Below are 22,359 nucleotides of genomic sequence, written 5' to 3'. Positions count from 1 at the left end.
ACTGATGTCAGCAAATTATCCAGTCACATTTTAAGCAGTGACAGCGCAATCAGTTTATTTTAGCAAATTATTCAAGACAGTGCCGTTCAAATATATTGAATGGGTAACAAAAAGTCAAATGCTTTTTATACAGTCAAATAGAATTTAAGAATCTGCTCTGCATACATTTGCTTAAATCCTTGCTTTTCAGAAAATTATTTTTCCCTCAAGGGAATGATTTTTTTGGGAACCTCCACCATTTTCTTGCTTGTTAAACTAATTACAAAGAATACAATACTTGTTGCATTTATACTAATCACTTTCTTAAATTATGTCATAGTTACTAAATTTAGTTCAAAAAGCAATAAGTTTCACAAGAACATATGGACACGCTTAGCATTTCAGCCCCAGCCAGCTATACTGAATAATCTCCTTATATAATCAATACCACAAGACATTCAAAGTTTCTATTGCAGAGTCTCACCTGATCCAGGTCATTGATGATTCTTAATTAACTTGACTGATATATAACTTTAGGAAGTGTAGCTTGATACAATACTCTATCATTCAAGAACATCAGATCCAACTGTGAGGAATTTGCCTTCTCTGTGTTTTATTACGCTTTACTGCGCTGTACAAAATATTTTCCATGTTATCAGTTTGATCTTCTGGAGTATGAATTTAGTCTTATTGCTTTCAGTTTTGGCATTGCATATTAAGTTAACCTTTCCAACATTCAATCATTTCCTCCTGTATCTTGCACATCATCTCATTGTGATTTAATTTCAGTTTTTGATGGCACTTTGCTGGTTTCCTTTGAGATGTAATTTTTTTATTAAGATCCAAAAACTCCCCCAAGATTCATGAGTCATTTGCTAATACCTTTGAACACAATAACCTCTTTAGAAGATTTCTTCATGAACTGGTTGTCAACTATAGCAGCTCCAACCTTGCCTTATACAAATGTCAGAAAGTCAAGTTTCAATTTCTAGTGTCTGTTTTTCTTGTTGAGATTTAAAACTTTTCCAGGTACAGTCAGTTTTGTTATACCCAACTTCACAGATAAAAAGAGATAAAGGAGTTTACTTAGTCAAAGTTTATGATAGAATCAGTGTGATGTCCAACACAGAGAGCCCAAAATTACTTTTACCTTAGCCATTAAATATATTTTTTGGTGCTGAAGCAGTTAACTACAAATATTTAGCTCATTCTTTTACTTCAGTCATTCATGGTGCTATGAGGAATTTTCCAAAGACTAGCATCCAACCTATTTTAATTCTTGGTCCAAGTATTCAGTTCTTATTCCAAAAGATTTCAAGCTGACGTAATTTGAGATTTCAGATTTTAAGAAAGATTGGCCAAGTCAATCTAGATAAATTGCTCCCATTGAGCAAGAAGTTAAAAGAAAAACTGGAGAACGTTATTCCAAACACCAGCAAACAGGCAGCAATGGAGAATGTAGACTCAACCTGTTTACATGAAGGGTTTGAAGTTAACTTAGATCACTGATGTTAACAAAGCAATTGCAGCCTGAAACTGTGGTAGGTAACCTTCCCAATCCTGTAAATGGCTTCTATTAATTAAGAAAGGACTCTATTGCTGGGAAATGCAGTTTACAGAGATAGGATGGTGAGGGGGGCGGGGGGGTGGTGTTTGGGTGAGAGGCTCTTCAGAGGCTCAGTGTGGTCTCAATGGGTTGAATGGCCTGCTTCCTGACTGGAGGGATTCTACAAGTATTTTTCATGACATGAAATAACAAAGATCTATTATGATATCCTGGATGTATTCTCTTCTTGTTTGACTTCCAGTCAGCTCAGTATCTAGCTGGGAAAACTGACCTACCGGACCTAAATTCCCATCTTGGACAAAGTTCAGCCATTCTCTTCTTTATTTTCCAGGTCAGCCAGGGCTTTTAATATTGATCCCTAAGAAATGGAATCGCATTAGTCAATTCTGACAACTGTTGTATAAGGTTCTGAAGGGTTTAATGATGCAGGCTGCATGAGGCTACCTCAATTTGATGACATCATGCAGTTCTCAAAATCTTGATGGGATCAGACATGTCATCCCTGACTCCTGACAGACATAATTAATAAGACTAACTAGCTAATGTAACTTGCACCTATTACCATCAGGCATTTAAGTATACCTTAGTCTTAAGACAAATGTCTCTTGTTGTTACGACTCAGAACTGGAACATTCTCTACCACCAAATAGGACCTTAGATGCAATATAGAAAGGAGGTCTCCTCTGAGCCTGAAGGCCTGGTTTTAAGTCATACCTGCTCCAGAAATGTGTCATAACATCTCTGAACAGATGGATTTAAAATATCTATAATAATCATATATTCCCTGCATTTATGAAAGGTCAGTTAGTTCAGTTGGTTGATTAATAGAACATAGAACATTGAACAATACAGCAGAGGAATGGGCCTTTCAGCTTGTGCTGAACATGATGCCAGATTAAACTAATCCCTTCTGCCTGTCCTTGTTTCATATCCCTCCATTCCTGGCATATTCATGTGTTTATCTAAAAGTCTCTTAAACCCCCTATCATATCTGCCTCCACCACCACCCCGGCACTGTGCTCCATACTCCTATCTCTGTGTATAAAACTTGCCCATCACATCTCCTTTGAACTTACCCCCCGTCGCCTAAAATGCACGTTCCATAGTTTTAGACATTTCAACTCTGCGAAAAAGATTCTGACCATCAGCCCTATGTGTGCATCTCATAGTTGTAAAGACTTTTATCAAATCTCCCCTCAGCCTCTGTCGCTCCAGAGAAAACAATCTGAGAATTTCTAGACTGTCCTTATCGTTCACAACTTCTAATTCAGACAGCATCATGGTAAGTCTCTTCTGCACCATCTCCACAGTCTCCACATTCTTCTTATAATGGAGTGACCAGAACTGAACACAATACTCCAAGTGTGGCCTAACCAAAGTCTTGTAAAGCTGCAACATGACATCCTGACTCTTGTACTCAATTCCCTGCCCAATAGAGGCAAGCATGTCAAATGCCTTCTTTGCCACCTATTGACTTTTGTGGCCACTTTCAGGGAGCTATGGACTTGAATCTCAAGATCCCTCTGTACACGATGCAGAGTAATACCAACAGTGGAGTGTAGGTCCAATTCCTAAACCAGTTTGAATTTCCCAGAAGGTCCCATGTCTTCTCATCCTTGTCCCTCTCCTGAGGCATGATGATCCTCAGGTTAAAACCTTACCACCACTTGTCTCTCTCTAACAATAAGGGCTCTTGTAGTGCAGTGATTGTGTCTCCACCTCTGAGACAGGAGGCCTAGGTTCAAGCTCCACTTGCTCTAGAAGTGTGGAGTAACATCTCTGAACAGGGTGATTAGAAAATACCCTGAAACAAGTACTTGCTCCTCCATGGGCTGTTTAAGCTGTCAAAGTTTATTTTAAGAAGGAAGAGGAGAAAGGAGGATTGGTTGGATTAATGTTATTTTTGATTTGATAAGTTTCGATTCTATTTCTGTGAGTCTGTTAACCACTTGATTTTGTTTTTGTCAGAGGCCCACGAGGGGCTGTCTAACCTGCTAAAGTTTGACATTTTAAAAGTAGAAAGGAGGATTTGCCTCACTGGGGGCTGTCAGCCTGTAAAAGCTTATTTTCAAGAAAGGAGGCTTGATGACAGCACTCTACCTTGACCATCGGCTAGTAGTGGTTGGTTCCACAACACACAGTTGTAACTGGTCCTGCTGAGCTCAAATGGATTGCACCATCTTAACTAGAGTAAGTGTGAACAATCACAATACTGTTTAAATGAAATTGCTATGTCCAAAGCATATAGGTTTAGACACCCTCTCTGAGTTATAATTCATTAGTACAAGCCTGCTATCTCATGAATTTAGCTCCTTGAGGACTATGTTCAGTCAATAACAACTCACAATCACTACCACAAATTCTCAACTTTCCTGACACTCCCCTCCCCAGTAATATCATTAAAAATCCTGAAATGTAATAAAGGAATAACGATACAAGTAGTTTCCAATTTTTTGGCACCTTTGCAAAAACAACCTTCCTTCGGTGTAATTACTTATCTATTTAGATCTATGGAATAAATGTGATAATTTATGGAATAAAAACATACAATATTAAATACAAGGATGCACGTGTATTTCACTGTGGCCAAAGCTACTGTAAATCTGCTGGCCAACTGTATCAAACACATTCATTATGCTGTGAGAAAATTAGACACAATGAATGACATTTATTTTCAAATGTGCTTCATTGTGTTTATAGTGTTGATGGTTCTCTCTTAACATTTTCAGCAAACAAAAATATTACAGAACAGAGAAAATCTGCTGAACTTGCTGACACTTAGGAATGGATAAAGCAGAGCCGGAATACATCATTAAGCTCCTTGGATGCCGCCTGACCTGCTGTGCTTTTCCAGCAACACACTCTCAATACATCATTAAGCCCTTGTGCCTGCTCCACTGTTCAATAAGATCATGGCTAATCTGATTATAATTTTAAATCCACATGCCTACCTACACCAGTTCACCTTTCATCCCCTTGCTTAACAAGAATCTATCTATTTCTGCCTTAAAAATATTCCAGCATTCTGATTCCACCATCTTTTCAGGAGTTGCAAAGACCCCTAAGAAAAGTTTACCTCATCCCCCGATTTTTAAAGTGTGATCACTGGTTCCAGTTTCCTCTCTAACCTATCCTGTGCAGACCCCTCAGGATTATATATGTTTCTGTCAAGTTGCTTCCTGCTCTTCTAAACTCCAGCGGATACCAGAGTAGTCTGTCCACCTTTTCTCATAAGCCAACCTGCTCATTCTAGATATTAGTCTAGTACAAAAGCAATAACTGCTGGAGAAATGCAGCAGGTCTAGCAGCATCTGTGGAGACAAAGCAGAGTTCATGTTGAGTGTAGTGACCCTTCTTTAGAACGGAATCTAATAAACCATTTCTGAACTGCCCCCAATTCATTTACATCCTTTCTCAAATAAGTTGACCGATACTGTGCAATCTCTGATGTGATCTCCAAACACCCTGCATATTTGAAGCATAACCTCACTACTTTTGAATCCAATCCCCTTCAAGGTAATTAGTAACATTCTATTAGTTTTCCCAATTACTTGTTGTACCTGCAGACTTTGTGATTCATGAGAACACCCAGATTCCTTGCACTTCAGAGGTCTGTAATCTCACCGTTTAGATAATACACTTACTTTGTATTCTTACTGCCAAAATGGATAAATTTACATTTTCCCACATCTTTGCCCATTCACGTAACCTATTAATATCTTTTAGTAACCCCCTTGTGTCCTCTTCACAGTTTAGTTGCTTACCTATCTTTGTCTTATCAGCAAATTTGGCAATTATACCTCCTTCCCCAGACTCTTGGCCACTTGTGGCCACTTGGACTCTTGTGGTAGTGTTCCTACTTCTGAACAGAGGGGTTCAGCTTTAAGTCTCACCTGCTCCATAGGTGTCATAACATTTTTGAACAGGTTGATTAAAAATATCTCCCTTCCATCCAAATCATTTATGAAAATTATAAACAATACCAACATGTGTCACACCACTTACTGCATCTTGCCAACCTGAAGAAGACCCATTTACACCTACTAACTCCTTTCTGTTAACCTGCTAATCTTCTATCCATGACAATATGCAAATCCCTATACTATGAGCTTTCATTTTCCACAATAACCTTTGATGTGGCGTTTCATCAAATGCCTTTTACAAATCTATGTATAATACATCTACCGATTCCCCTTTATCCATAGCATGTGCTACCTTCTCAAATGAACTCCAGCAGATTGGTCAAACATGACTGTCCTTTCACAAAACCATGTTGACTGTGCCTGATTATCTTGAACTCATCCAAGTGCCTTGCTTTAATGTCTTTAATAATAGCTACAAACATTTTCCCTGTGATAGATGATAAAACATGTCCTTTCTGCATCCCTCCTTTTTTGAATAGAAGAGTTAAATTTGCTATCTTCCAATGTTCTTTGATACTCAAGGCTGCAACTGTTGTAATCATTGAATTTATCCTTAACCTTTTGGCTTTGCAAATTAGGACTTTATCGTTATAAACAATTTACTCAGGTCCACTTTAAAGAATACTTCAAATGTTTTCCCCAGGTCATAAATCTCGCTGACGCAAATGAATGAGTGCATATAAAGCTACCCTAAATTAAATCCAAAAATGTAATTCACAGACAAAAGTCCTTCTTCCTGCTCAACAGCTTCCAAAGGGAGGTACCCTACCTAGTGAGGGACTAAGTCATACACTGCAGAGTCACTGTTCTACTATAGGAAAAAACATAGGCACAGCTACCTGGTAGAGTAAGCACAGAAATTGTTTCCATGGCTTTTCTCCCAGACTTACCATATAAGCAGCGGAGGACAGCAGACCAATGCAAATTGGCTTCTGATTTCCAAGTACAAAATAAGACAACAAGAAATGCAACATCACCTAGGCTTCATATGCATTAGATTCCATTTTGGTCCTTAAAATGGTGTTACTGATTGGAATTTTGTGTATCTTTTATGAATTTAAACAGAGGCAAGTTAAAGATCAATTAAAATTAATAACTGTCTGGTATATTGAGAATTATTTGGTAATGAACTGCTTTCTTAGAAATATACATCCTTATGGAAATTGTTTCATAGTTCCAGGCTAATTTTACTTTTAAGTTATCATAATATTTATTTCTTCCATGTAATATTATTGTACCAGGTATTATTATCCAGTTTGTTTAGATAGAGAGCCAGATAGCGGCAGAGACTTCATAAAAGAGCACTCTCTCTTATGCAATCACATCCGTGCTAAAGTGGACACTCAGAATTCTACACGATACTCCAGTTGAGATCTAATGTACTTTATCCAAGTTCAGCATAACATCCTTCCTCCAATGCTGTGTTCTGTTGGACAGCAATAAATCAATTAAACAATCAATTGAGCTTTCTGAAACTTACCAATAAGAGGATAAGGGGCATCTTCTTTGCCAGAGATGACCCAAAGTTGAAAATCTTTAGGATTACCCTACAAAACAAAGTGAAAGCCATAATGAGATTACTTCGGGAAAGATGGCAGCAATGGAGATCAGTGAAAGATAAAACCGATAAAACATTAATATTCCCATTCATCACAATATAATTTTGTAAAAACAACAATTGACAAAAACAAGTTGACTGAGAATATTTGGTGTAATTTTGAATTTAGACAATAGAGTAAATTGGAGAATATTGAATTGATACTCAAATTGCATCTCTTCTCATTTTTATTTTGATTGAAGTCAATGGGAATGAAAATGGGGTGAGATTTTTAAAGAGAAAGTCATCCAATATTGGCTGTGTTTGCACCCAAGTGAAAATTAAGCCCATGCTGTATTGATAAGATTTCTGGAAATCGATGGAAAAATGGAGGCCCCTACTAATAGTTCCAAAAATCAGTTAACTGGTTCTTACAATTGAAAATATTAGGGTTAGTAAATTTAGTCTAAGCATAGATGTGAGTTATACCCATCAGGTGTCAGAGGTGGCACATTCCAAGTTAAGTCATTTTCAGTGCTCAACTATTGAACTGTAAAGGATGTTGAAGAAGTATCGATGTTATGGTCTTATCAAGCTAAAATTAACAGTCACCCAAAAGCACCACGTGTAAGCATAATATTGATGTTACTCTGCTCTTAAAAGTTCTTAAAGCTTCAGTAATACAATTATTCAATTCTGGGTCTACAGTGACACTTTTCATCTTGTCATAAATTTATAACACGAGAATTTGTCCTGCTTGGAAAACTATTTGACCGTCTGAAATCTCAAATTAAATTTAGGATATATTTTGATTTACAATTCTTTTGTTAATGAAGTTTTGAAATTTAAGAGCATCATTTATACAATGGTCATATATATTCATATGGTTAATCTAAAATAATTGAATCCTGATGTGATTTTGGAGAACTTCTAACAGATTTCAAATGTTCCAAAGAGCAAGGTAACTACAAATAGCTTGAAGAATTAATTAGGCCATAAAGTTGAAAATATTAAAATGTCGCAAACTTAGTCTAAAAATAGGTGCAATTTGTTATTGACTTACTGTAATGCCAAACTGCTGAAGTGTCATGGCAACAACATCATATGCTGTATCTGTATTGTTCACAGTCAAGACCTTTGACTAAAAGATAGGCAAAAACTTATTAAAAATGCAATTTGAATCTACATTGATTCCTCCAATAAAAGGGCAGTGAACTCTTTACTCTTGCCAAGTGATTTTTGTACATATCTCAAATTGTGTTTATGGCCCCAGTTAAACTTATGAGGGTAGTTGGTCCTGAATATGAACTTGGAAACGTTCTGACAGGACGGCTTCTCAGTTAGCTCTACAGGCTGTGACTCATATCAAGAAACTTCCTTAAAATCAACTTTTTCAGATATACAGGGATGATTTTTTACTCCCAGGCAGATAGAGTAACTCTCGTTCAGACATGATGTAAACTTATTTGATAAGATTAAAACTGAGATATTAATAATGTTGGCTATTGACAAATTCAATTATGGGAACATGTTACTTACATATATACAGCTCCCAACATTTCTGGTAACGATCTTCAAAGGAATACTTTTAGGATGTTCTTTTTCTTTCTCTTCTTTAATGCAGCTGAAAATAACAGGGTGAGGGAAGGAGGGAGACAAGTCATACTCAAGAATTCTGCATTTGAGACACAGTGTGCTGCTGTTTAACATTACACTGTGTCACATTAATTTTCTCAAACATTAACTCATTAATGGGCCTCTATTCTCACTTAGCATTATCAGTTTCATTTTAAAGTCCTTTCTTGCTGGTCTGATATAAAGCTGTGAGATTTGATTGGTGCAATAATGGAGTATATCCCCTGTTCTCTAACCTACCAGCTCTGATGAAGAGTCATCTAGACTGGAAACATTAGCTTGTTCTCTCTCCATGGAAACTGCTAGACCAGCTGTGATCTCCAGCATTTGTTGCTTCCAGCATCTGCAGTAATTTGTTCCACCCTACAGCTTGCAATGACTGCTGCTCCATGACCTACTCTCCTGCTGTCAACATTCTATTTGCAGCCTCTGTCACTCCCTTGACTCACCTTTTCACCAAATCTTCCATTCCCACTCATGAACATGTGTCCTCATTCAAGGTCAAGATGCAATTTGAAGCCAAAGCGTGTGTTTGTGAAAACACAAGTTCCAATTGTGCAAAAGGACTGAGTTGGGGACTGCTATAAACAGCATGAACACCCTAACTCTGAGCCTGCCCTCCCTCCCAATTTTTCAAAATGCTGTATTCCTTCCCAATCATCATTCGGAGCTTTCTGACCACTCATGCTGGTGACTACACACTCAGTGCCCAGCTGTGGGTTCCTGCCACTTGGTTATGTTCATGTTCCCCAACTGGGCTGTCCATTTGACCAGCTTCAGGTGGAAACCCTGTATCAGATTATTTAAACAAGGCCCTGTTTTCAAGATCAGCAGAATCTCTATGTCCCTGATCTTTCTACTCAAATCCTCCACCCTTTCCCAGTAATGTCACAATAAGTTAACTAGACCAACCAGTAAAGCAACTTTAGAACAGACACAATGGTTTGTAACATATGTATTTCAATTTATTCTCACATTTCCTCTCCCTCCATGCATTAATTTTTCTGTGAGGCATTTTGAACTCTGAGCCAGTTGGAAGGTGGATTGATTAAACTGATTTAATATGGTTCGTTCAGGATCCTATATCACCTTCCAGAGTTGACTATAACCATGCAACCCTGGGAATAATTGTAGTTTTAAATTAATTTACTAGCTTGCCTTTACTTAGATCAAAACCCATTTCTTTATTTCACAATTTTATTTGTTTGCCCTTAAAGTCTTACAATTCTATCACAGTGCTAAAACCGTAAATAATTTTTAAAATTCTGTGGTTCTACCTGTACAGACAAGATAGCCATTTCTCTTTCTGTTCTGGTGAGCTGTAACAAAAAAAAATCCATTAAACTTCAAAGAGAGACTAGGCCATGCTGGTGTAGAAAATGTTTCACAAAGACTCTCCCCAACTAGACTACATGATTCAATTATCAGATTAGTGCATTTTGAATTTGGGATATTACTCTGCAAACATTTCTTGCAATAGTCTATTTGGCTGAATCAAATATGGACAAAAGGAATTTTATATTTTTACTCCCTTTAGAACATTTTAAGTTTGCATATCTCAGATTACCAATTTAAACTAAAACATTTTTCAAGTAACTGCCTAAATTGATCTCTCTGTTCTGTCCTATGTATATAAGTATGATGTAAATTTTAAGTTATGCTGCACATCTCTGAGCACACATACACTATTGTTTATACACTTTGAAAAATACCATCCTTAACTGACCTGTACGTTTTCCACTTCTAAATCTACTCAGCTGATTATTGATTTGATGTTGGTGGATTGATATGTTGATTGATTTCACATTTAGATGATACTTAATAGCTTCAACTAAAATACTGTCTGCTGGTGGCCTAGTTTACATCTGTGGGATGGTACTATGATCACAAGTAGGATAGACAAATCCTTGGCACTTGTAGACATATTAATAAAAAGTGACCGACACAAAATAAAACTACTACTGAGGATTGTTGCTGAAATTATTGCCGTTGTTTTGATCAGTCACTTTAGATCCTAGAACTATATAACTACCTGAAAGTAGCCACGCAATTAGTTGTGGGCCAACCCATCACAAAGGAAAGTTCAGGATTTGTGGTCCCTTCACACACTTCATCCATGCAGGATGCCATCCAGACCTCACAAACTTTGACCTGTTTTTTCAGCTTGAAATGGGATGCAGACCTGGAAATGAAAATAATGGTAGGAATTATTTCAAATGTTCATTCTTATAGAAAAAAGAATGCCAAAGAACTGTGGATGCTGGAAATCAGAAGCAAAAGCAGAAATTGCTGGAAAAGCTCAGCAGGTGTGGGCACATTTGTGCAGAGAAAACAGAATTAAGGTTTTAGGTCTGTTCTGAAGAAGGGTCACTGGACCCAAAATGATAATTCCGTTTTCTCTGCACAGATGCTGCCACAATTGCTGAGTTTTCCCGACAATTCTTGTTTTTGATTCATCCTTATAACATCATTGTGTGTATCCAAGAGTGTGGCACTGGAAAAGCACAGCAGGTCATGCAGCACCTGAGGAGCAACTTTTCGGGCAAAAGCCCTTCATCAGGACCATCATTGTATGTATAGCAGGCAACAGTAAATCCACCCATCCTTTACGTTAAATATGAGATATGACTGTCCTTTTTGCAATTTGCTGAGTTTATTTTCTCAGAATCACATTCACTTTTCCATCTTCTTTAATAAAAATGGAGCATCAGGTGAGTGTGTACAGCCTGTTGTCAGGTCGCTGACAAGATCTTAATCAGAATTTTTTTAATAATGTTTCTGAATTAAATTTTCATCTTTTTTTATCTTACTATACAATATTGGCCTTTCCCTTATTTATAACTTACTGTAGGTGACAGTTATTTGTGCATTACTAGGGTGACAGTTATTTGCGTGCACACATGTTACTGGGGTAAGTTATTTGTGTGTGTGTGTGCGTGTGTGCATACATTACTGGGGTGACAGTTATCTATGATGACAGTTATCTGTACATGTGCGTGCACATTACTGGGGTGACAGTAATTTATGTGTTTTATTGGGGTGACAATTATTTGTGTGCATTACTGGGCTGACCATTATTTGTGTGTGCTGTGGGGGTAAAAGTTAATTTTCTGTGTCACTGAGGTGACTGTTTCCATGGCTGCTGGGGGGGAAGTGGGGTTGTAGAGTCAGGCTTGGGGAGGCCAGTTTAGGTAGGTGTTGCTAAAGATCTGTGATGATGTGAGTGTGGATGCTGGAGGAAGAGCTACTCACTAAATTCAGCCTAATAGGGTGCCCCCTTCTCCTAGGTGGCCATTAATCAGCTCTGGCACTCCCAATGGCAGGCCTAGTGTGTTCCCCATTCCCTCCATCTGTCAAAATGGCAGCCCAATGCAGGACACCAACAGCCTCCTCCCCTTGTCCATCCACCTGCCCTCCCACCTTCATCCTCCATTGACTGCCTTCCCTCCCTCACGTTGATCCCCAGGAGGTGGTAAAATTCTGGACTATTCTTTCAGTTACCCATCTGTGTATAATTTTTTTAAAAAGACTACCTAATCCCTTGTAGCAGATTTCTCTGCAGAGTCACAGCCCTTAGATTAAGTAACTCATATTCGGTCACTGGTCAGAGACAGAACGGTGTGACTATGACTGAGGCAGGTAGAGGGATCCAGGAGGTGTTGTTCAAGAAGCCTCAGCCCTTGAGCTTGTCTAATAGATTGGAGGTTCTTGCTCCCTGTGTGGTTGAGAGTGAGGGCTGAATGGAGGATAAGCAAATTGACCATAGCACCTGGTACAAGGAGCCATTCGAGTGGGGGAGAAGAGAGAAATGCTGTAATCGGTGATAGTATAGTCATGGGAAAAGATACTGTTCTCTGACCAGGATTGAGAGTCTCAAAGGCTGTGTTGCCTGCCTGGTGCCTGGGTTCAGGATATCTCATCTGGGCTACACAGGAATTTGGTGTGGGAGTGGAAATATCCATGTAGATACCAACAAATACATAGAAAGAGAAAAGAGATTCTGCTGAAGGAACATGAGCATCTGAGGCTAAATTAAAATGCAGAACCAAAAAGGTAATAACCTCTGGATAACTTACCTGAGCACAAGTCACACAGGACCAACAAGATTAATGAGGTAATTGCATGGCTCGAAGTTTGGTGTGAAAGAAATGGGTTTGAATTAAAGAACATAGAAAATTATAGCGCAGTACAAGCCCTTCAGCTCTCGATGTTGCGCCGACCTGTGGAACCAACCTGAAGCCCATCTAACCCACACTATTCCATTTTCATCCAATTGTTTATCCAATGACCATTTAAATGCTCTTAATGTTGGCGAGTCTACTACTGCACAGGCAGGGTGTTCCATGCCCCTACTACTCTCTGAGTAAAGAAAATACCTCTGACATCTGTCCTATATCTATCAAGCCTCAATTTAAAGCTATGTCCCCTCGAGCTAGCCACTACCATCTGAAGAAAAAGGCTCTCACTGTCTACCCTACTTAACCCTCTGATTATCTTATATGTCTCAATTAAGTCACCTCTCAACCTTCTTCTCGCTAACAAAAACAGCCTCAAGCCCCTCAGCCTTTCCTCATAAGATCTTACTTCCATACTAGGCAACATCCGAGTAAATTGCCTCTGAACTCTTTCCAAAGCTTCCACATCCTATAATGCGGTGACCAGAACTATATACAATACTCCAAGTGTTGCTGCACCAGAGTTTTGTGGCTCTGAAACTCAATCCTGCTACCAATAAAAGCTAACACACCGTATGTCTTCTTAACAACCCTATGAATCTGGGTGGCAACCAGGGATCTATGTACCTGGACACCAAGAGCTCTCTGCTCATATACACTACCAAGTATCTTACCACTGACTCACTTCTCCTTATTCATGTTGCTTCTTCCAAAGTGAATCACCTCACACTTTTCCGCATTAAACTCCATTTGCCATTTATCAGCCCAGCTCTGCAGCTTATCTTTGTCCCTCTGTAACCTGCAACATCTTTCAGCACTGTCCACAACTCCACCGACCTTAGTCTCATCCGCAAATTTCTATGCCCTCATCAAGGTCATTTATGAAAATGACAAACAGCAGTGGCCCCAGAACAGAGCCTTGCAATACAAACTAGTAACTGAACTCCAGAAGGAACATTTCCCATCAACCACCACCCTCTGTCTTCTTTCAGCTAGCTAATTTCTGATCCAAACTGCTAAATCACCCTTAATCCCATGCCTCCGTATTTTGTACAATAGCCAACCATGGGGAATCTTATCAAACGCCTTACTGAAATCCATATATACCACATCAACTGCTTTACCCTCATCCAACTGTTTGGTCACCATGTCAAAGAACTCAATAATTTTTGTGAGGCATGACCTACACTTCACTAAACCATGTTGACTATCCCTAATCAACGTCTTCCTTTCTAGATGATTACAAATCCTATCTCTTAAACCCTTTTCCAACAGTTTACCCACAATCGAAGTAAGGCTCACTGGTCTAGAATTACCAGGGTTGTCTCTACTCCCCTTCTTGAACAAGGGGACAACATTTGCTATCCTCCAGTCTTCTGGCACTATTACTGTAGACAAAGACAACATAAAGGTCAAAGCCAAAGGCTCTGCAATCTCCTCCTGGCTTCTCAGAGAATCCTAGGATAAATCCCATCTGGCCTAGGGACTTATCTATTTTCACACTTCCCAGAATTGCTAACCACTCCTCCTTGTGAACCTCAATCCTGTCGAGTCTAGTAGCCTGTATTCTTGGGACTTTGGCACCAGTACTGGAGAGAATGGAGCTGTCAGATGGGATGGGCTACACTTGAATCATACCAAGACCAGAGTCTTTGTGAATTGCATGATTAGGGCTGTGGATATGGCTTTTGCATGGAAAAATTATGGGAAGAGTTAAGGGAGAGGGGAGAGTTCAGCAAAGGTTATTAAAGTTTCCAGACAGAGAGATTGGAAGGGGTCAGGAATCTAAATTCAGGCACAGGAGATAAGGGGACAACTATGAAAAGGGGTCAGTTAATGCACGACCAAGGGTGTTGTACTTAAATGCATGCAGTAAACGAAACAAGATAAATGAGCTTATAGCGCGGATTGGAACTTGGCAGGTACAATGTTGTGGGTATCTCAGAGAAGTGGCTGGAGAGGGATCAGGGCTGTGAACTAAATTTCTAAGAATACACATCCTAACAAAAGGACAGACAGAGGGGCAAGTTGCCATGTTAGTAAGAAATAAAATGGAATCAATAGCAAGAGATGATATAGAAGCAGAAAGCATAGAATCTTTGTGGGTAGAGTTGAGGAACCACAAAGGAAAAAAGACCCTGATGGGAGTTATGTGTAAACCTCCCTACAGTAGTCAGGATATGGGGAAGAAAATAAATCAAGAGAAAGGAAAGACATGGAAGAAAGGCACTATTACAATAATCATGGAGGTTGACAATATGCAAGGAATATCAGATTGGTAGCAGATCTCAAGAAAAAGACATAACACAAATTCCACGAGTTTGTTTTTGAGCAGCTTGTGGTACAACGCATTTGGGAGCAGGCAATTCTGGATTTGGTGATGTGTAATCAGGCAGACTTGATTCAGGAACTTAAGTTGAAGGAACTCTAGGGGGTAGTGGCCGTAATATGACATAATTCAACATGCAGTTGGAGAGGGAGAAGCTGGAATCAGATGGAGTTTAGAAGGATGAGAGAGGAACTAATTAAGATTTTCAGAATATCAAGATGCCTGGATAGTGTGGACATGGAAAAGATGTTTCCACTAGCAGGGAAGACTAGGACCTGAGGGCATAGTCTCAGAGTGAAGAGATGACCCTTTAGACCTGAGACGAGTAGAGTTTCTTTAGCCACAGGGTGGTTAATTTGTGGAACTCTTTGCTGCAGAAGTATGTGGAGGCCAAGCCATTGAGTATATTTTAGACAGAGATAGATAGAATGGGGTTGAGAAACATATCAGCCATGTTTGGTTGAGTAGACTTGATGGACTAAATGACCTAATTCTGCTCCTATACCTTATGGTCTTACCTAAAACACTCAAACTAGCACTCGAATCTGATGGAGGGTCACTGAACTCAAAACGTGAACTGTTTTTCTCTCAAAAGATGCTGCCAGACCTGCTACATTTCTCCAGCTATTTCCGTTTTTGTTTCGGATTTCCAGCATCTGCAGTTCTTGGTGTTTATTTGCTTGAGAAATATTGCTACTTAAAGACAGACACATTTTAATACATTTCAGGTATATGTGCCATTTATATCCTTTCGATAGTCATTTCCTTTTACAGTCCTCATTGCTTTTGTGAAGTCTCTAGAAACACTCCCTATAACTCTGATGGTTTGTAATCCTCTCAGACTGCAAGTTTGATCTCAATTTTGTGTTAAGCAAGCTGCTATTTGTCAGGGCAATTTTGGAATCTGCCAAACTCATCGGGATTCTCGCATTGGTTAATTCAATGACCCTGCTATAAGAGAATTGCATGTCAGGACCATGTTCCATTGTGTTGGTGGTTGAAAGGTGAGCTGGCATCCAGTGTCTGGTCATGTAAAGACTATCACTCAAGTATAATAACAAAGGTTTGCTACTACAAACAGGATCGTGGCCCATCAAGGTTAACCAGTCAAAAAGCAACACTTTCGAGATGGCTAATCAAAAGTTATTGACATAAAATGTTTCCTCTGTGCCTCTCTCCACAGCTGTTGCCAGATTTGTTGACCGATTCTGGCATTTTCTATTTCAAATTCCCAGCAACCATAAAATTATAATAAAACAAAATACTTCAGAGGCTATAAATCTGAAAAGAAAACAGAAAGTACTGGAAAAACTCAGCAGGTCTGGCAGCGCCTGTGGAGAAACTTGTAGGTTTAACAATTCAAGCCCAATGGCTGACCTGCAGAATAATTATGCTGATTACCCAGTTTCATGAGTTGAGGAAAGAAATCGGAGAGAAAGCAATACTGTTGTTATTGTGCAATTGCACTTAACTTATTGTGTAAACCAACATCATAACTTTTCTTCAATATTCCATCACGTAGCATGTCTGGTATGACTTGCTGCAACATTGCCTATGAGTATTTGGTATGTGCTTTGAAACACCATTCTGGTGTGGTAGTCTGTAATCAAGCTTTCTCAGTTTCTCTCAGCTTGTTTTCCAATTTCTCTTGTTTCCATTCCAAATTGGTCTTATCCCCCATTGCTTCAGCTTATCATATGCTTCATATCCTTTAAAAGTTTTACTTTTACTTTTGTCATTCAACTTCAAATTAATTCATGCTATCACTTTAGCCATCCCCTATTTTCCTTGTAGTTCTTTACAATGAGTTCTAATTCTTTTGTGGCAGTGTGTGTGTTTATGTGTGCACAATCTACCTTCTAAGTCATTCTATCACTTGTTTTTAAAATAATATTCACCTTAAAATGTTAGCCGTCCATTCTTTAGATTAGATTAGATTAGATTACTTACAGTGTGGAAACAGGCCCTTCGGCCCAACAAGTCCACACCGCCCCGCCGAAGCGCAACCCACCCATACCCCTTACCTACACTACGGACAATTTAGCATGGCCAATTCACCTAACCTGCACATCTTTGGACTGTGGGAGGAAACCGGAGCACCCGGAGGAAACCCACGCAGACACGGGGAGAACGTGCAAACTCCACACAGTCAGTCGCATTCTAATTAACATTTGTATCAGAAACATTAATGTGCTTTTTCCCTCCATAGATATTAACTGATCAGGTGAGTGGTTCCTGCATCCCTTGTTGCTGTTGAATAACAGATTTCTCAGGATTCATTCCTTCCTTAACCATGCACTACCAGAACAGATCATCAAATGTCCCTTCGCTTGAAATATTGATATGCACATCTTAAGCTTTTCGTTCACAAAAAAGAACAATTTATATTTACACAGGATCTTGCAATGTCGTAGAATTATCCAAGGTGCATCACAGAAGGATTACCAAGCCAAAAAAGGAAATATTAGAAGTAGCTATGGGTGATGCACTCCAACCTCCTACAGAGCCCTCTATCACAGGCCTCAACTTCATTTAATCATATTATATGATTAGGCTGAGTTCACTGGGTACAGCAATACCTAAGGATGTGAATAGCATTCCAGTTGTGGTGCTGTAAGTTTGTGCTCCAGAATTAGTAAGCAAGCTATTGGAGTAAAGCTATAAATTGGTTTCCAATTGACAATGTGGACAATTGCCCAGGTCTGTTCTATCCAGAAGAGGCAGAACAAATACAATAGTATAAGGAATACACAAGGACAAATGAATGAGAGTTCCAGCAGCAGGTGAGCTGAGGTTGGACTGGAGACAAGCAATATTACAAGGATGCAAGTAAGTGATTTTAGTGATTCAAAGAATGTGTGGTCAGATATTAACACCATTTGAGCAAATAACAAATGTGTCAGTGTCTAGGGAATGGATATTTTGGCAAGGTCCTAAGACATAGTTTTTGTTAGTTCCAACATTTACATGAAATAAATTTCTGTTCATCTAATCATGGATTTTGAACAGAGGAAATTAAATGTAGTAAAAGGTGTCAAGAGGGATTAAGGGTAGGCCATGCTGTAGCAGTATAGCAAAGGTGAAGGCGCCATAGTCCTAGCGGACCATTGGGTTGCTCTTCCATGATTAAATGAAAGATAATTAAACCAACCCCAATCTGAAGATCACCATGCCTTGGACTTGGGGAGAAACATTGAGGAGGAGAGTCCTTTATGATTACCTCAGCCACTGGGAATTGAATCCACCTCATTGGCTTAGCAAACCAACCATCCAGCCATCTGAGTTTCCTAGCCCCCAAATAGGATATCAGTGACATACTGGATTAGTCATCCAAGGACCTACATGTGACCCCAGATGTACAGTTTTGTGGTTGATTTTTAACTGAAACGACGAAGCAAGCCAAATCAGTTGCACCAAACCAATAGAAGCTTTACAAATTTTAAACTAGAAATTAAAGAATGAAACTGGATATACCATCGGACATTGAGCTAGGCACCAGAATGACATTGGTGAGCCCAAGCCTGCAAAGCCATCCTTACCACCATCTGGGGTTTTGTGCCAAAAGTTTGGAGAGCTCTCCCACAGACTAGTCAAGTAATAGCCTGATATATTTATACTCATGGAATCTCACCTTATAGAAAATGTCCCAAGCATCATCACCTCCCTGGACTATTTCCTGTTCCATTGGCAGGATAAACAGACCAGAGTTGGCAGTAGTGAGGTGGATTTGTCTTGGGAATGCTCAACATCAAGTCCAACCCAGATGATAAGTTTGTTCAACCATTTACAGATTTATTGCTGATCACAACATATTTGCATTTTCCAGTGGGTTTAAAATGATAGCAATCTGAAGCAAGAACATTGGTTTACTTCTCTTCTCCTTAGCTAGAAGCCAATTGTGGTACTGACTCAAATGCAATTGGTTACTTTGGCATTGGACCTTGCTCATTTGAATGGTGAAGTGTGTTACTAACTACTTTTACTTCATAGGAAATAGGAATCACTTGAGCTTTGTTAACTTCCTATGTTCTCATGCATTTTCTGAAGCCACCCTGATAGTGTCTCAAAGCACGAATCCTCTCTTTTCTTACTTTGATTTTGCAATTACGAAAACATCATTGAACAGGAAGAGATGTCGGTCTTGGGTTTGGAGACCAGTCTTGAGCTGGGCGTGTCCTTCCATTAGTAATGTTCTGGACGGACTTATAATTGACTGTACAAGAGGGCAAAACTCTGGACTGACAGGAGACAGGCAGGATTCTCTGTAAAATAAAATAAAGTGAAAATAAACAAAGATCAAATCATTGAACATTCAAATTCAATAAATGAAACATATTTGTATCAATTAGGTAAGTTATTAGGCCTATGTACATGTAATGTGCTGAAATAATGTTTTAAAATGTTACTGAATTTAAGCACAATAGCAGAGTTTTAGAGTAACTTATCCCTGTTTTGTCAGGTATAAAGCTAATTTGAAAATTTCTCACTCAAGGCAAGTCACCCTTTGAGCAGCGGTACCACTGCAACCTAAGCTAATAAGTATTAGTCAGATTGGGGTAGATTTTACATATTGTTTTCCTGCAAACTGCTAATCCATGAACTCGGTTAACAACTTGAGAGAGATAGCATTGCAACAGTCTTGATATCCACCATTTAATCATTAGCACATTATAATTTGTTATACACTATATACTGGATGTACTGCACTGACTGTCCAAGTTTGATGCAGCAGTAACTCTCTGCCATTGACCTCCACCACCAAAAAAGAACAAGTGCTAGAATGATATGGTAACACCATGAACGGCAAGCTCCTTTCCTGATCACACACCATATTAATTTGGATGTGGACAAACTTTACTTCATCATTATTACATCAACATCCTGGAATTTCATTCCTAATATTCAAAGCAGTAGTCCCATCATTGGCCAGGAATGCAATGCCATTTACAATGGTTCAGCACCACCTTCTCACTCCACAATAATTCAAATGGGTAGGGCAGATACGCTGTTTGTTTGCATGGCCCGAGTGTAGCATAAGGATTGTCAATGACGAAATGCATAATGGTATTGAATCATTTAAAGCAAGAGGACACAAAAACAAAAACTGCTAGAAAAGCTCAGCAGGGGGTCGGGCAACATCTGTGGAAAGAAATCAGTGTTAATGTTTTGAAACGAGTGACACTTCCTCAGATCTGAGTTTGTGAAGAAGTTCAAAGAAAGGTTCATTCAACCTGAAAGGTTAACTCTGTGATTTCTCTCCACAGATGCTCCAAGACCTGCTCAGCTGTTCCAACTATTTGCTTTTATTTCTGATTTCCAGCATCCACAGTTCTTTCCATTTTTAAACCAAGAGGATTCTTGGTTCAATGATTAGTTAATGTTCTGTTCTCAGCGGGATTGGTATTGAGACTCCAGAGTTGTTGTTCAATGTTGCAATCAAGTGCCCCCTGAAAGTAACAGGTCAATAGCTGGTGAACACAATAGGCCCATTTGTGATGCCACCATATATACCTACCAATATTTACTGTTCAGACTTCTAAATAACAAATCAGTACTTGGAAAATATATTAAGGCCCATTAAACTGCTTGAGCATAAAGATTACATTTTAGGGGATATAAATAATTTTTTGAAAAAAATCATTTTATGTGCTTTGTATCAAGATTTGTGTTTGAAACGTGCAAAGCTGAAATGCCCCAATAATACCTCTCATTCACTCACCCATACCTTCTGAAGAGCATTGAGGGAGGAGCACTAAATGCTGACCATGCTACTGGTGCCCATATCCCATGAACCATTGTAGCAATTTCTCTACTAAACATCTGCTTTGCTCCCATTACACATTAATTGATCTCTTACATCAATAACCAGTGATAAGTCTGAAAATATGGTTACTCTGTAACGTGTGTTTGATTCTTCATGTTTCTCCATTCACCTCTTTCCCATTTCTCATCCTATTATTCTTTTTGATTCTTCCTCTGTCTTTCTCCTCACTGCATTGTTCATTCTCACCCCGAGGATGTTACTTGGAAGATCAGTACTTAACGTAAATCTAAAGTAATCTGGTACAATTGGGTGGTATACTTACTATACTAATTCTAAGGATAGTGAAGGAACAACTTGAGGGCACGGGATTGCAGTTTTGTACAGGCCTGGAAGCATAAGGACCCTGTTGAACCAAATAATTTTTAAGTAATAGTTGATGAATTACATAGTCACTTTGACTAACATTTTCTTTAATCAAGGATTTTTAAAAACGTATTGCATTGCCAAAATAGACTCTGAATTCACCTCTTTAGATTTGCTGTTATGTATACAGCAACAGAAGCATTACATTACCTTAACAAGTTTGGAAAATGAACAAAGGGTGGCACTATAGGATTCAGTAATGACCTTAAATTTGAAGAGAAGATCCAGGAAAAGTCTAGTCCTCATGGGCTGCCACCCCATCTCCCACTCAAATCGCTCATACCTTCTCTCACCTAATTGCTCATTGCATGAGCTACTCCTTCATGTCCTCATCACCTCATCTTCTTTTTATATCCTATCATTACCTCGATCCTTTCTACTTTGGACTAGCCAATAGAACATCATATCATTACCTCCATTGTCACTCAAGTTCCTTAATCATCCATCAACATCCCTCACATCAGGTCAAAGACTTCTCCTTATCCTCAACCTATTCCCTTGTACTCCCATTCCCCTACAAGTAAGGGGGCACAGCAAAAAAAACTGTCCTCCGGAACCCGCAGAATTGACTATATTTGAATAAGATTACTTCTCATTCACCTCAGCATGCCTTAGCAACTTTCTGCCCCCAGAAACTCCAAACTAGATATTTTATAACTTTCTAATACTTATTCTCAAGTTTGGGCAGGGCAATGTTTCACAGTTCCTCTACATGAATGCAAGTCTTAAAACCATAACTCCATAGTGAAAGTATGTGCAATTTATAAAAATTTAGCACTATATTTCCGAGAAATTTTTATTTCAATCACACTTTGAATAAAATTTTGAAGCGGTACAAGTTCATGGAAAACACAATAGACAACAGACAATAGGTGCAGGAGTAGGCCATTCTGCCCTTCGAGCCTGCACCACCATTCAATATGATCATGGCTGATCATCCTCAATCAGTATCCTGTTCCTGCTTATCTCCATAACCCTTGATTCCACTATCCTTGAGAGATCTATCCAACTCTTTCTTAAACAAATC

At 38.9% G+C, this 22,359-nt stretch overlaps 1 protein-coding gene across 2 annotated transcripts in view; it reads right to left on the bottom strand.

Annotated features, from left to right (window-relative positions):
* arhgap20 (Rho GTPase activating protein 20) overlaps positions 1-22,359 on the bottom strand; it is a 105,212-nt gene that overhangs the window by 36,963 nt on the left and 45,890 nt on the right. For both annotated transcript variants that reach the window (XM_072577445.1, XM_072577446.1), the window contains 6 exons: positions 19,237-19,407; positions 10,674-10,823; positions 9,919-9,960; positions 8,546-8,630; positions 8,070-8,147; positions 6,950-7,016 (listed from right to left, as the gene is read on the bottom strand). In XM_072577445.1, the coding sequence (XP_072433546.1) occupies positions 6,950-7,016; positions 8,070-8,147; positions 8,546-8,630; positions 9,919-9,960; positions 10,674-10,823; positions 19,237-19,407 (593 nt within the window). The remainder of the gene's footprint in view (positions 1-6,949; positions 7,017-8,069; positions 8,148-8,545; positions 8,631-9,918; positions 9,961-10,673; positions 10,824-19,236; positions 19,408-22,359) is intronic.

This window comes from Chiloscyllium punctatum, chromosome 9 (assembly GCF_047496795.1).
Source record: "Chiloscyllium punctatum isolate Juve2018m chromosome 9, sChiPun1.3, whole genome shotgun sequence".
Taxonomy (NCBI): domain Eukaryota; kingdom Metazoa; phylum Chordata; class Chondrichthyes; order Orectolobiformes; family Hemiscylliidae; genus Chiloscyllium; species Chiloscyllium punctatum.
This window is presented reverse-complemented; position numbering and strand designations above follow the sequence as displayed.